The sequence below is a fragment of the Mugil cephalus genome, chromosome 2 (genome assembly GCF_022458985.1).
Source record: "Mugil cephalus isolate CIBA_MC_2020 chromosome 2, CIBA_Mcephalus_1.1, whole genome shotgun sequence".
NCBI classification, from domain to species: Eukaryota; Metazoa; Chordata; class Actinopteri; order Mugiliformes; family Mugilidae; genus Mugil; species Mugil cephalus.
In genome coordinates, this window is record NC_061771.1 from 1,284,941 (window position 1) to 1,300,881 (window position 15,941).

Genomic DNA, 15,941 nt, shown 5'->3' on the forward strand with positions numbered 1-15,941 from the left:
TATATTAAAATATGAATCAGAAAATCATGTGAGTCAATGAGCAATCTTTTGCTATGGGTGGTTTGTATTTTGGAACTCTTGTTCAAAGGTAGAATGTGAGGATCAGTTTTCTGGCAAAGCCTTTTTTTCCTTGTCTGTCTTGCAGAGGACAGAATAAGTGCTGCTGAAAGAAACTATGAAAAAATGTGACCCCAACGGATCACAATACCACAATACCAAATGTAAGTGAAACTTGGTGCTGACGTTTGCTTTATCCAAGAAAGCAGATGCCTGTTTATGTTGGTTTAATTAGGAGTAAAGACTTAAAATCCATCTGTGTTAAACATAGCATGAACTTGGGTAATGTTTGTTTGTTTTTTAATATAACCCTGCATTAAGACAGACAGACAGACAGACACAGCTGATCATAGGTAATGGATATACACTTGGAAGGTCACCACTACCTTTAGAGTTAAATAAAAAATACACCTAAATGCAAAATTAACAGTGTAATCATTTATTTTGAAATATGTTGTTGAAAAGAAGAGGCTTCAATGAAAAATTGTACTTGGAACATGTGGAGTAAAACAGAGCCCAGTTTGTCACAGAGTTAGTACCTCTTAGTCCCCAGAGAGTCATTGTACTCCGACTGAATGTTTCACAGACGGCTGGGTCTGGAACATGGAGGGTCAATTAATGTCAGTGTTACAGCCATAATTTAAGAATGACACACCAAAACACCATTGACGGAAACGTGCAGTGGCGATCCTAGGTTCTGGGGAGGCCAAGATGAAAACAAATGTGTAATGCTCTTATTCCAAACTAATCTGTCATATAGGGTAGATAGGAGGGGCGTATGGATTAATGGCATGCACTGTACACTGTTAAAAGGGATTTAGGCTTTTAGTCAGAAGAACTTGTGTCAAGTTGAGACAACTTATTGCCCATTGCAACAGCTTCAACTTGAAAAAAGCACAGAAACTCATTGAAACCCCACAATAATCAGTTCAGGTCACTTCAGAAAAGAAGTGGGTGGTGGGCATTTCAGCCAACACGCATTCTCCTGCAATGTGACGTCACACGCAGTTCAGCTCTAAAAATATGAGATCACCGCAGGTTTTTCCTCAGCGCGAAGTCATAGTACATTTAAAATTATTTTACCAAAGTCAGTTTATTTGTAGGCAATGTGTATGATTCATCTAATGGCTCTCCGTCTCAGACAGTCCGCCAACACAACCTGGGATGAATATTTCATGTTTATTTCATTGTCGGAGATATGTTAGAATGTAGCACCAGCTAGCTAGGGCTGGACTGGACTGGAGGACTGAAAGCAAGTATTTAAGAAGGGTGATCAATGTTCCCTCAACATCTTTTTTTTTTTTTTTGAGATTTGTAAATGTGTCACTGGAATTTCTAAACTATTAAACTGCTCAGTTAGAAGTATGGCTCAGGAGGATGTTTCTGCATTTGGGCCTTAAGTATTCTCATTTTTTGCCATTTGTTTATTGGACTATGTACTAAGACGAAAAGAATTGTAATGCCCTGGGTCACAACAGTTTTCTTTGTTTGGAGGAGGAGGTGGAGGACACAGGAGGAGGTGGAGGACACAGGAGGAGGAGGAAGACACAGAAGGAGGAGGAGGAGGAGGAGGAGACAGAAGGTCCCGGGCAACACTGCCGGCAGCTTTAATTCGTATTTTATGTTGTAGAGGTTTTTTCTCCCTCAAAGGAAGGGTGCTCTTCATTTTATGTATTTTACTGTTATTTGTTCGAGGGACAGTGTAATTTCAGTTTGAGTCTGTTGTAGGGGTGTTAATAAAGTCCCTTATTGAACTGCGTGTTGTGTCATTTACGTATTTCATGTTGAGCCGACTTGATTCACATTTGTAGGAACTTGAAAAAATACATTCAACCAACATGTCTTAAAATTATGTCAAATAATATTTGTTAGTCCAACTTACTTGATAGAGAAAGTTGAGTCAACTGTCTGCATGTTGCAGCAACTCGTGTTCTGAAGTGTAGTAAACTTTATATGATGAGTTGACCGAACTTAACTCAGTCAAACCAACAAGATGACTAGATATAGTTGAGTCAACTAATCTTTTTTAATAGTGTAGGACTTTCATAGGCTTGAGGGGGTTTATACATGCAACTACAAAATATGCCAAAAGATAATCATACACATTTATCATTCAGATTGGCATGTATGCACACATGTGCATTATGGATTCACACAGATATACTGTACAGGCATGCACATGTTGGTCAATGATTGGTTAATGAATGGATGCTCTCTCCTGCTGTCTGTCTCTGTACCTCATAATATAAACCTACCTGATTCCAGAGCCATGACAACAGAACTAGAAAGATGATCTGGTAACAATTGAGTAACTGACATGTTAGCTTGCTTTAAAATGTATCTAAAGATGGAGTTGGAAAGGATGAAGTCAGAACAGAGTATTGTACACAGGAAATTCTATTGATATGATATGATCTTTTATACAGTACCATACAAAAGTTTTAGTCAGTTGTGGGGAAAACATGCTGTAAACCAAAAATATAAATAATGATTGTTCATTATTATCAATTTACTAAATGCAAAGTAAGCAAACAAAATAAAAATCTAAGTCACATCAATAGTTGATATTACTAGCCTTCAAAACAGCCTCAATCCTTATGGGCACACTTGTACAAAGTCAGGGATTTTCAGGGAGTCTGGCCAGAAGTGGTCTTCATGGAAGGGTTACAGCCAAAAATACGTTCCTCTGACATGGAAACAAGGCCAAGTCACTCAACTATGCACCAAAACATAGGAACTGGGGTGCAGATCTGATGAGTCAAAGTTTGAAATATTTGGCTACAGCAAAGGGGAGTTTGTTCACTGAATTCAAATCGTCTCAAGACGCTTTACAAAAAATGGCCTGCAACCTCCGGAGCAGCCTGAAGGCAATGGTGTCAAGGAAAAAACTCCCTTTTAACAGGAAGAAGTGCCTCTTAATCCAAGACCTCCAGACCTCCTAATCAAAATAAGTGACAGAATCTGGAGATCAAATATTAGACATTTGTTGTTTAAATGTACACTGAGAGTTGTAGTAAACTTGCCAATCAAAGTTTTAAAAAAGCTGCTTATTCATTGTACTCATGATTTCATTGGGACCGTCTGACACATAATACTGTCCAGGAGAAAAATGTATTCTGGAAACAAGAATGCCAAAAACACTGTCTTCTACTTTGAATCTCCAAGTTAACGTACACCTGTATGGGTTCAATGGTCAACAGTCAGTGGCCAATGCTGTCTATCATAGCCCAGATGGTAGTTGTAGTCTGTGACCACTAAACCACACCTCAAACTTAAGCAAACGCCTTATTGGTTACCGCTGAGCAGTTTTTTTAAGTTTCCCTGTTGTCTTCCTGAGAACCAGCATTTCCACACAACTGAAGCATGAAAGGCCATAGGGGCACTCTCTTACATGTTTCTAATTTGTTACTCCCAGATGTTTCCATGAGTCATCAGAGAGAAAGGAGTCATAACACAGTGTTTTCAAACATTAAGATGTAGTTCATGATAAGATTAAATGGAATTTAGTTAGAGCTGGATATCTATAAGTGTGTGTGTGTGTGTGTGTGTGTGTGTGTGTGTGTGTGTGTGTGTGTGTGTGTGTGTGTGCGTGTGCGTGTGCGTGTGTGTGCATGTGTAAAAAAAATATACAGCAATACCTGTAATGTAAATAAAACATTTAAATTCATGATTTATCAGACAAACTTAAACATGAACATGAAGTCCTGCACTAGATGTTTTCATATTTTGACTTTATACATATTGTGTTTTAAAAACTACAGAGTGCCACAAAATACAAAAATGGTTTATACTTCTGCAACAGATCTGGACTAATCTAATCTACAGCCTATATGTCAGTGGCAAAGGTTTTGTGTAAACATCTATACTTGTGGCTTGTGTGTGGGCATCATTCCGTAATTATTAAAAACAAAAATGCTGGTGGGCAGCTAGTAAGATGTGTGAGGTTTTCTGTCTGTCTCAGATAATAAGATAAGATAAGATATGCCTTTATTCATCCCACAGTGGGGAAATTCTGGTTAATGGTAATAACGATAATGGTGCCTGCAACAGAGAAGCTCATATTACAGTTCGCAACAGAAACAGAAAAAAAGAGCTAAAAGAATCTAAGTAGATGATGTAGAAGGCAGAAAGAGGGTGAAATCTCAATATGTAGCATGAATGCAACCTAAGGCTCATGTTATTCTATTTGTTCAGAGACTCAATTAATTGATCTCACCCAGCCTTGTGCTCATTTATTCACATTTATTCACATTCAATGTTTAGACACAAAACAGCTCTCAAATATTCTTTATCTTCATTTTAAAGAATCTCCTCAAACATCTGTAGATATTTCACAAAAATTTGAACAGGTGTAAATAGTCATCTTTTAGGGGAATATATCCAGCTGTGGATCAAATGTGCTCTTATGACAAGAGAACCATTTTAACTTTATTTAAAAATGAAACAGTTCTTCATACTCTTTTGGCCCATTGATGCTTTATGAACAGTTTCCAGGTCTATGGTAAAGAGGAACACTTATACACCACATACCTGGCAGCACTATATTACAGTTTGTTTTGTTTGTTTGTTTGTTTGTTTTGACAACAAGACAAGTATGAAGTGTAAAGAAGTCTCAAAGAAGTGTGATTATGTCTGTGCATCTAGGAACAGCTAAAGGTCACTTTATACCCTAGCATGCACTCACCTCGCTCACACAGGACAAAAGAGCCAGTGATATACTAAGGGCTCTAAATTCACACTTCAGACACACAGGTCCCTGGAAAGTAATCCTGTGCAGGTGTGTGTGAAAGAAAGTACATGATTAAAAGTTTACCAGTGTTTCATTATGTGCATTTAGAGTATATAAAGTGTAATAATCTGAATGCCAGTGAGTTGACTTTCAGCTCTTGCTATAAAATAAAAAGGAGACAGAGTGGTCTATTTACTTTTTTATGACTATCCATGTGGGAGGCACCCCGCAGCCACATCCAGATGGAAGGTTTAGTATAAATCTTAAAGCCCACTTTAAATGTGTGCTTTCTCCTCAAGCAAACTTCATTATGAAACACTGAAGGAAAGATAAGAAGTGAAAAAAAATTCATGGTGATATCCAAAAGCATAAACTCACTGGTCAAGTCAAGTATATAAATCTGATCTCAAACATTAAAACGGTTGTTTTTTTTTATTAGCAGCTCATTTTCTAACATCCTTTCTCTACTAGTGGATTTTAAGGATGGACAGGTAGGAACAGAGCCCCTGAGTCTTTCATCTGCCTCTAGTCAAAACATCACTTCTATGTCTTCACACACAAGTGGTCTCATTCAGCTTTCTGCTGTCGGCCTGCATCACATGTCTTATCTCAGTTTGTTATTCTCTACTTACAACACACAAACAGTAGTACAGTACTGGCAGCTGTGGAACTTTCAATGTATGTCGCATTTTGATTCTTCTGAATTACTGACACAGACCTGCTTCCATAACCAGAGGCATAACATTTAGCAAGACTAGTCAAATGGGAACAAAATACAGTTTCGTTATGCATGGCTTCCAGAATTACCATTTCATATTTCTTTGAAATGTTTTGGTATAGACTTTGGATGATAAAATCTACTTGTTACTTGGATGATTCCACTTTATTCCACTTTCAACTCAAATAATTATGACATCATTTTGATACTGCTATATTTGCAATGGCAGTTGTAGTGGGTTACTTTTCATATTCTGATGCTCTAATGTTAGAGTACCAAAAAGTAGAAAAACTTTTACTTGAATCTTTTACTCTGAATCTTTACTTGAATCTTGACATAGAGATGTAATTGAGCTGGGGACCATTGTGAAAACAAATACATTCTAGAGAAATACTTGTACTATGACTGTTCACATACACGTTTGTCTTGCAGAAGTTGAAGCAACAGCGCCCTCTGCTGTCAGGACAGCACGTCACAGAAAAGACGTCACCTCACCATCGCTCTTTTCCCCTATTGGCTGCTTTCGGTCACGTGATAAAAATAGAGTAATGGCGGCGTCCGCTGCAGCCCGGTCGAGCGTGGGGCTGACTTTGAGATTTTTGAGAGTTATACCGGACTGTAGTACATGTCCACTGTACAGGTTTAAGAGCTGTGTAAACAGTGTTGCTAACATACCAAGGAGAGGCTCCTTTGATAGTTTTCGAACGATAAATCGACATTTACAGACGAGTATAGGTGAGCAATGCAGCTTTGTTAGTATTTTTGCCTTAATCACTAATTCTTCGCTCGTTACTGTTTGTTTACGATTATTCTGAATAAGCCTACTCCTCTTTCAGCATACTTGTTTAAGTTACTGACAATAACAGCAAAGTTTGGCTGAATCGGCTATTATTTGAGTCGAACGTCCGCTCAGTAACACTTGTGTAACTTCACGTATTGGGGTTATGAAACTTCAGTGACAAGTCAATTAGTCGAATTAGTGAGAAGGAGGTGAAACTTAACAAATCTAATGCACATGCTGCTTTTTGTGAAGGTCTTTACCGCGGTGAGGAGGGAAACACCAATGCAGAGGACCGAGAGGATGTGTAAGTTACTGCTTCAAATGTGAATTTATGTGGGACTATCATTATTCAGTGGGCACATTATAGTTGTCATCAACAGCAGAACCTCTACTATCTCACGTGACAGCTCAGGTGAGGTGTTTCGGACATAAGTTAGAGAGACCAGGTTGAGAGAGGTTTGTTGTGAATTAAACATCTGTGGCTGCAGTGCCTCAAATTAAGGAATTCACTTTAATTTTGAGGCCAGGATGCTTCGATCCCAGTCACTGCATAATTGTAATGTTCCTTACATTGTTCAAATTACAGAGCTTTTTAAGATGCTTTTTCCTCCTACGCCTGAATGATGCAATGTGAGTGAAGATAGATCACAAAATAGTTATGTAAACTTAAGAAAACATCTGCGAGAAACCAACTGGACTGTGGTCATTGCTGATCTTACTGTATATTTTTTACACAGCACTATCTATCTGTTTTAGCAATCACCAGCAATCACCCATAAAATTCAAAAGGTGAACCAGTCAAGGGAAAGACATCGATAATCTCATTTCCGTGTAATGTTTTTCTGGTAAACCCACAACTCACAGCATGAACTTTTTCAGTGATATCGTTTACAGTAGCCTGTTGCATCAGACAGAACAGGTCAGCCCTTGCTCCCCACATGCATCAATGAGCCTCATGACTGTTTTGCAGATTCATTGCTTTTCATTCCTCGACCACTTTTGGGAGATACTGACAACTGCAGGCCAGGGACACCCAACAAGAACCACTGTTTGGGAGATGCTCTGATCCAGTCATCTAGCCATCAAAATTTGGCCATGTCAGAGTCGCACAAATCCTACTACATCCATTTTTTTTTTAGTTGGTTCCACTTGGTTTGTGCCTATAGCATGAGACAACAGCTTTGCAGATGCCTTCACTCACAGTTTGTAGTAGAGGAGAGAAAGTTGAGTTACCTTACCTTGTGATTATGCAAAACAAGTGTATTTATTAAATACACACATTTCATTGAATGCAAGTGCATGAAATTTTAAATAATGCTTATTCATTTTGAAATTTGATCTAATGTTAATTGTAATCAACATTAGAATTTTTTTCTTTTTTTTTTTTGTTTGCTTGTTTTTTAATAGTTTGATGTCTGCTCTTTAGGGTCAATGTGGTGTATATTGATCGGTCAGGCCAGAGGATCCCAGTTAAGGCCAAAGTGGGAGACAATGTCCTGTATTTGGCTCACAAACATGGAATTGAACTGGAAGGTTGGTATTGATACAGTGAAACTGTGGCCAGCCTTTGAAACTGTTTTTCATTTGACATTTGTGTTTCTGTTTCTTGTAGGAGCCTGTGAGGCCTCATTGGCCTGCTCAACATGTCATGTCTATGTGAGTGCTGCACATTTTGACAAACTGCCAGAGCCTGAAGAGAGGTATATCTGCTACTATTTTCTTTAAGCTTGTGTTCATCGGATGTAATCACATGAAAGACAAATCACAGTGAATAGTAACAAATATCTCGGTCCTTAGGGAGGATGACATGCTTGACATGGCACCTATGCTTCAGGAGAACTCCCGGCTGGGATGTCAGATCATTCTCACTGCAGAGCTCAATGGTATTGAGCTCACTCTGCCCAAAGTCACCAGGAACTTCTATGTGGATGGCCATGTTCCCAAACCCCACTGAGAATAGGAACCCGAGAAAAAGAAAAACAAGGTGGTGTCATTGTGAACTAGACACCGTGCGTGCTGGTTGAGTGAGGGGCGTGGACCATGAAGACATACATGGCTAGGATAGTAAATCCTGTAGCAACTCCCAAAACGTCTTGCCAGCTGAATAATTCCACATTCCAATGACATTACAGGCTTGCAGATGAGATGAGGCAGTCACGCACTACACTGGAGGTGATATTAATGGTTACTACATAACTGTGATGGTTTAACTGATCATATATTTATTTATGTGGAGTGTTCTCAGACCATCTTTAAGATACCATTCAATCTCACAAACTATTGTTGACACACCAGAGAATTGAAGATACGTTGCTATGCAGTTTTTCTTTTTTTAACAAAACCAATGGTTGTGCTATTGAATGGAACATTCCTTGTTACAGCTCATATACGCAAGTATACAAGTATAAGTATCACAAAATGATGTTGATCATTTCGGCCAGTCCATAGTTATTGCACTGACTCACTGGTCGGCGATTGTATGCATAGCATTTACATTTTTATGAACCATTTCAACTTGTAGATGTGTTTCTAAGAATTCGGACTATAGTCGTAAACCTCAGAGAAGTTTTATTCTCACAAAATAGCCATATATTAAATGTATCCGCCTGAAGCTTTTGACAAGGCGTGTGTACTCACTAGAAACATTTCGGAATATTCAGCTGATTTGTGTATTGAAGGAAAATGGCATTTAAACGCACATCCTCACTGGTGTCAGTGAATCAGACTTGATTAAATGATCCTGTTCAGGTGCACTCGAACCCAGAACAGAAGGGAGATAGGTCAGTTTGAGGATATATATTACCATAGGATAAGGATTTAAGGATTAAATTATCTACTCTTTATTCATGTCCACTGTACTTTTCCAACAAGCGCACAAATATAAGTGAATTATGTATATTATGTCTTATGAAATGCAAATATTTAAAATTGTGCAATAAAATCAGTTTTAAATAAGATGTTTGATCTTAACATTTATTACCCAGCAGCCTTAAACACGTAGTTGAACACTAAACTTGTAATTGGTTAATGTCACCACTGCTACATGATTAGCAGGGAGTTGATATTGTCAAAATATTTTTTACTTTTAAACTTTTCATGTGCAGCCAGAATGCACATAAAAAAAGTGCTTTGTGCATCAGTTACCGACTGGAATTAGAACTCGGAGTGGGTCGCACTTTTATGCCTAATCTAGCAAACCAACAACAGCCGCGTTAATTCCTTCTGGTCCAAACCCGGATCTGATAAGGTTTCACGTTTTAGCTGACGAACTGAAGATACAAGTTGAACATCTACAGCAATACAGAGAGAGACTGGCGACTGGTTTTGCAGTGTAACTTTCAACATAAAAAAGAGGTAAGAAAAAGATGCCATGGCAGATGGAAAGGACAACGACTGAATCAGTTAATGCGAGGATGTGAACAAGGCCAAACTTTTCGATCACAGATAATGGATCAGAATATCCAATTTAAAAACGATTGAACTCTTTCTCACCCTATAAACCTGTAGTATAACATACCACAGGCTATGATTCTATTAGAATGCTTGCAGAGTTATTTAATTTACCATACTTAATTCACTAAGGAATTTAGGTTTGAGAGAGTAAAGATGGCGGCCAGTTCATTTGTGGTGATCCTCACAGACATTAAACCTCATCGTCACGTTCAAGTGTTGATGCACGCACACTCCAGCACTGTGACGTACATGTGCGGGTGCCGCGTTCAAATTCAGACAACCGCGAGCTGCTGTTGCTGCCATTATTCTGAAAAGCGCTACATTTGTGTCCTGGAACGCGTTTAAACTTTACAAGTTTGCCAATTTTTGTTGCAATACTTCCGGTGAGTTAACCAATTTCTGTTTTAAATCGATTTTAGAGCACGTAGCTTTGGTACACATGCATTTTCTTATACGTTGGAATGAAAACAAACCGTACTATTAGCATGTGTAGCATTAAAATAAAATAAATATTTTTTTCAAGAATATTACATATGAAGAAACTACCTGTTACCACTGTTATTATTGTGCACAGTGAAGATACCTCATTTATATACACATAGTTTAGTTGTGCAGCTGTCTTAGGATGTTTAGACCTACTTGAATGTCATTACATCTGTTAATAAGATATGTTGTGTTGACCTCTGGCCTCTACAATATGGGGCTGCTTGTTTCCACTTCACATGTAGCAGTTTTTACATTTCTGCATGTCTGTAGTTTGCAGTTCAGTTGAAATGTTATTTATCCAGACTTTATGGCCAAAAGAGCTAAAAGTAAACATTTTACCAAAAAAAGGTAAAACTTTTTTGTTTTTACAGCAATTCTCTCCTTTCCTATAGTCTTAAATGATACTTCTTTCTCTGACAACAAATTCGTTATGTTAAAGCTGTTTTATTTTATTTATGATGCAGACGCTGCTTCAGCACGAGACCAATGACGCAAGCTGCCTTAAACCAGGCAAACCAGAGCAGAGTGGAACACGATGACTCCCATTCTGCCCTTTTCTACCTATTCCAAGAAGTTTCCAAGCTAGCCTCCCCTAATCACAACATTTTTCTAGACACAGGTCCACCCTCCACTTTACCAAATGAGGCAGCTAAGAAGGATTCCTTAGTAATTGAAATGAAAGAAGAGCATATGCAATCATTTCAAATCTCTAATGATTCCTGCCTGTATAGGTTGCCGTATAATCAGGTGAATAAAGTGAAGGCAGAATCTCCTGAAAGCAAGGACACCTCTTGGGGTGAGCCACAGTTTGAATGCAGTAGCCCTTGGAAAGTGCTGAGTCTGATCAACCTACACTGTGAACAGCTGCTGCACAAAAGAGATGTAGAAAAGTTAGACCCAACTTCAGTATTCACTGCCACAAATTTAGATCATTCAGCAACCAAATCATTGACTGCAGCACCAGATGTTAGTTCTAGGAGTGACGGTTTTGAATGCACTTCAAGACTGCCTTTTTGTCCCTGTGAGCGACAAGAAATCCCAAACTCTGTCAGCCCAGAGAAAGATGATTGTAAATTGTGCTGTGAGGTAAACTCTGAGGTAGACTTTAGTGTTCAACTACAGACTGGTGAGAAAACCCACATTGTCGAAAATGCTATGTCTCAACCATGCATCCCCAACGCATGCGTTAATACTCAACTGACTTTTAATTCAAATGATAAGGATTGTGTAGCACTCTCAGAGCCAGTGCTAACACTGGACCACAATGCAAACTTTATTTTGTCTGCAGAGTCCCCATGTGACACCCAGCTACACCCTCTGGTGTCCATCCCTCCTCCATCGCATTCAACATCGTTCATATCTAGTGTGAACGAGAGTTGTCCTTTAATCTCAAGCCAAGATGACAAAACCACACCTTCTAAACCACAATGTACACATCGTCCCATAGAAGAAAAGTCCCCAAAATCCGCCTTGGCTGCCCACCTGAAATCTTGTGCAGCATCAAAACCAGTGCAAAAGGACCAACTTGGTCAAGCTTCTACCTACCAGAGGAGAACAAAGACTTCAAGAAAGCAACCTCATCCAAGTCGGAGTGCCGATATCCAAGACCCAGACTTCCAGGGGGTGACGTTCAGGATAGACACAGAGTTGGACGACAGTAGGGAACAGTGTCGACTTCTCATAACATCAAAGTACAGGTAAACAAGTACATGCTTTTGTATTTGAATGTACCATATGATGATGTAAATTGAAGTTGGTTGCACACGCATTATGTGGCATATGTTCATGTGTCAGCAAGGAGCTCTGCAAGAGTGTGAGAAAACAGAGGGTGAGGATGCGGACGTCACAGAAATCCCTTAAAACTAGCAGTTCAGATGAGGAGGATGACCAGACGGCTAATGTACTGAGTGAGTATCTATTCTGTTCAATGAACCTGCTCAGTTTGTATTAACGTTTTTATAGGGTGACAAACGCTAATGCTCTACATAATTTAATAGCAGTTCAGGTTTAATATATGTTAATATGCAGCCCCAGAAAACTTTACAATCTGAACCGTATGTAATGCTATTATTAGCTCCTAATTTGGAGAAAGAAACATTAATATGGGAAATATAATGGAAACCCTCAGGAAGATCAAGTATTTACATACAACATAATAATATTTTAGCTGTAGTAATTTAAAAGTTTAATGCCCAATTCAAGTTTTAATAATAACACTGAAGAATCTGCACTCTTGACATTGTAGTTATAATGACGGCATGGAGTTTTGTGAAATGCCCACTTTCAGCACTAGATGGCGCACCATCACAGCGTTCGGCTGTGTCAAGCTAGACTGTGGAGTTTATCTGATAAGAGTATTTAGGGTGACTTACTGGTGCGCAAAGCATCCAGTATTTGTATTTGTTGAGGAAAAAAATATTGTCTTCAAATAAAATTCAAAATAGGTGTAATAAATCAATTTGAGTTACAATTTAGAATATGTATGTGTAAAAATCAGTAGGCTATTCTTTTCCATTATAATAATTATGGATGTATGTGCAATATTGGTTGATGTTTTGCATGAAATGCAGCTAATAGAGGTGATTCAGGCAGAACATGACTATGATGATTTAGTGCTTGTGGGAGACAATAGGTGACTGTTAGAGAGCGGTTAGAGCAGGGGTGTCAAACATTTGGCCTGGGGGCAAAAACCAGCCCGTCCGAGGGTAAAATCTGACCCGTGGGATGAATTTGCAAAAATTAACACGAGAGAACCTGACTGCTGTTTCAGTACACGTATGGAACGTAACGGAATAATCTCACAGTCAGACTCTACTACCTCAAAAGTTATATGCTGCCTCCACAACCTAGTTCAGGTAAAAAAAAAAAAAAACAAAACAAAAAAAAACAACCCCTATTTGACGAAAACAGTGATGCACTTAAGTCAAGTTTCGTCCAGGCAGAGCCTCCTCTGTTGCTGAGTCTATCAGCCTGTGTCAGACTTTCACCCTGACTCCTGAACGTCACTCAATTGAGGCAGCCGCACAAATATTCAGTGCTTTCACATGAGGAAAGGCAGCTTTTTAATACAGTGTTTTTTTGTTTTTTTTTTTACCTCGAATACAAATCATTTTAAAACTATTTGTTTGAAATAATTACTTGTAGAAAACACATCATTTGTGCCTTCCTGAATATTTGGGTTCAGCCCCACCCCAAATGGCTAGTTTCTTGTGTATTAGATATTAATATGTTTAATGTTGATACACGCTTGCTGAGAATCACAATGTTCTTAAACAGTTTAATTATAGTCATAACTACTTTTCTCTAATACACCTTCAATTACCAAGTTGAAATCCATGATTGTTCTGTAGTCTAAAGGGAACACAGACAAGTTCCAACAAACAGCCTGTCTTGGCTGTCTTTGCTTAAACTGTGACACTATCCGCATATACAATCTTGATTTCTTATTATGTTAATTAACAGGAAAATATAACATGTTATAGTGAATTTGAGTTTTACAAAGGAATTTTTACAAATGAATTTAATTTCACTTGATCTTCTTCAGACAGTTGGTCTATTGTTAACTAGATTTAAAATAATAATGATGATAATAATAATAATAATAATAATAATACTGTTTGAGGCCAGTTATTTTATTCATAAGTAAACCCTTTGTTCAGAATGACTTGCACATAAATAATATGTTCAATTTCTGTTTGACAAGAGGATAAAGTCTGTGCATCATGCAGCACCAGGAAGACCCCCATGTGGAGAGATGCAGAGGACGGGACTCCACTCTGTAATGCTTGTGGAATAAGGTGGTTCATTTTGACACTGCTGCATTCAGTATGAAAAAATGACAACACATGAAGTTGTATATTAGTCTCATCTGTTGGATCAGATTTTAAACCTCACAAAACATAAAATATTGCACTACAAGTGTCGTAGGTATAATTTACTTTGTCTTTCCATATTTTTCAGAATTCTTTGCCTATCTACAGTGTCTTGCCTGTAGATAGAAACTGGTTTGCGGAGAAAACCACTGTCCTTGATCCATTATTCTATGTTTGCAATCTTACTGCCATTCAGACATAAATGTTATAAATAAATGCCTACTTTTTATGAGAATTTGACAAAACTTAATTCATCTTGACATCACAACCTTAAAAAGAATTCAACCACTCCTGTATTGTTTTTCTGACTCTTGAAGGTATAAGAAATACAGAGTGCGCTGTGTCAACTGCTGGCATATCCCTAGGAAAGAGGACAACTCAAACTCCTGCTGCCTCAAGTGCGGAAAGTTTGTGAGGATGACTTCAGCTCAGCGGAAACTCACCACCTAGGGGAACACACAGCACAGGTTTTTATGTCCACATGTGACAAAGCTCTGTACACATACACACAGCAGTTGAAGACGAAGCTCTCTGTATCTGCAGATCTTAGTTCTTTAAAATCCACTGAAAATATGGGGTATGACATTACTCTTATCACTGTGCTGTTGCATCTTACAATGTATTTGAATAAGTCATTGTTGTGGTTTTAATGACAACACCAAGCATTGGTCCTGTATAGCTGCTCTCAAAATGTAATTGTGCAACTGTATTCATCTAAAGTGATAAGCTAAAATTCTCTAACAATATCTTAAAAATGGAGGATGGTGTCTTAAAATAGAATATAGAATACATAGAAACAGTGCTGACTGAAGCCCAGATCATGGCTTCAGTCAGCACTGTTTCTATGTGACAGAGCTTGACACCTACACGGACTAGTAATGAAGCACATTTGGAGCAGAGCAGAGGGTCATTTTGTTGAAATACCTGGGATACTGAAGTGCTACCATCAGGAGACACATTCAGTGGAATGTTCAGTCGTGGCTGTTGACACATTTCTTTCCGATAGCCTTGTTTGTTGTGTTTAATGGTAAGCATTGCCCAACAGCCGCCATAAAAAATGTATATCTGTGCAGTATTAAGCTAATTGCCATGTTCACTGTTAACTGCAGAGCAATTTAACTCATGTGACGCTGACAGCAACACTTTCTGCTGTGTTTGGTAAATATCCATTTTATGTCACAATTTACGAATTATTCATTTTGTTATGTTGGTCATTGTTTCTATGTTTGGTTGTATTTGAGGTGTTTTTCCTTTATTGGTGTTTATTTGTGTTGTTGTTTTGGGGCAGTATTAAATTTTGCTAGTTTGCTTGTTTAGCTTGTTTTTTCAACATTGCTGTTTACTTTGAGAGGGGAAAAGTATTTTTGTGTGCACATTCTTGTGTTTTGTTCTGTTAAAAATACAGTTCTAAGTCTGATATGTTTGCTTGTTCTTTCATTTATGTAGTATCTGTACAAAGTCTCCATGCTAAAAATGCAATAATTCTAAAATGATATAATGGCTTTAAAGGGGTATACATAGTACCAACTATAGTGAGAGGGAAGAAATGTGCAATAATGAGGCTTCCCACAGTTTCCTCAGCCCACCATGCACTACAGGCCAAGTTTGCTTAGTGGGTGGCCTCAGACAGATTGATACAGTGCAGCTATTATTTCAAAACGCATTACGTCGTGCCTCACCGCGTGCCAAACTGCTCAGCAATGAGGAATACTCAAGGAAATGAGCGCTGTAAGCCAGGATCATAAAAGATAAACTCTGTGCTCGTTGAGGTTTTATGTCAAACTCCAACACAGTCTTCACCTGCTGTGATCAATGACACATCAGCTGTAAACAATAATAAACAGT

The 15,941-nt window shown here is 38.3% G+C and overlaps 2 protein-coding genes across 3 annotated transcripts; both read left to right on the forward strand.

The window, feature by feature from the left end:
• Nucleotides 1-6,032: 6,032 nt before the first annotated feature.
• Nucleotides 6,033-9,242, forward strand: fdx2 (ferredoxin 2). Its single transcript, XM_047579542.1, has 5 exons — nucleotides 6,033-6,239; nucleotides 6,538-6,589; nucleotides 7,712-7,818; nucleotides 7,898-7,985; nucleotides 8,083-9,242. Exons 1-5 carry the CDS (start codon nucleotides 6,053-6,055, stop codon nucleotides 8,237-8,239), a joined length of 591 nt encoding a protein of 196 aa, XP_047435498.1. The 5' UTR covers nucleotides 6,033-6,052; the 3' UTR covers nucleotides 8,240-9,242.
• Nucleotides 9,243-9,346: 104 nt separating this feature from the next.
• On the forward strand, nucleotides 9,347-15,513 carry zglp1 (zinc finger GATA like protein 1). 2 transcript variants are annotated; one of them, XM_047579540.1, is made up of 5 exons: nucleotides 9,347-9,639; nucleotides 10,689-11,921; nucleotides 12,019-12,131; nucleotides 13,928-14,021; nucleotides 14,414-15,513. In XM_047579540.1, the coding sequence occupies exons 2-5, from the start codon at nucleotides 10,711-10,713 to the stop codon at nucleotides 14,544-14,546; spliced, it is 1,551 nt and encodes a 516-aa protein (XP_047435496.1). In that variant the 5' UTR covers nucleotides 9,347-9,639; nucleotides 10,689-10,710; the 3' UTR covers nucleotides 14,547-15,513. The 2 variants fall into 2 exon arrangements, with proteins under 2 accessions (XP_047435496.1, XP_047435497.1); XM_047579541.1 differs by lacking the exon at nucleotides 9,347-9,639 and adding an exon at nucleotides 9,976-10,121.
• The last annotated feature ends 428 nt before the right edge of the window (nucleotides 15,514-15,941 follow it).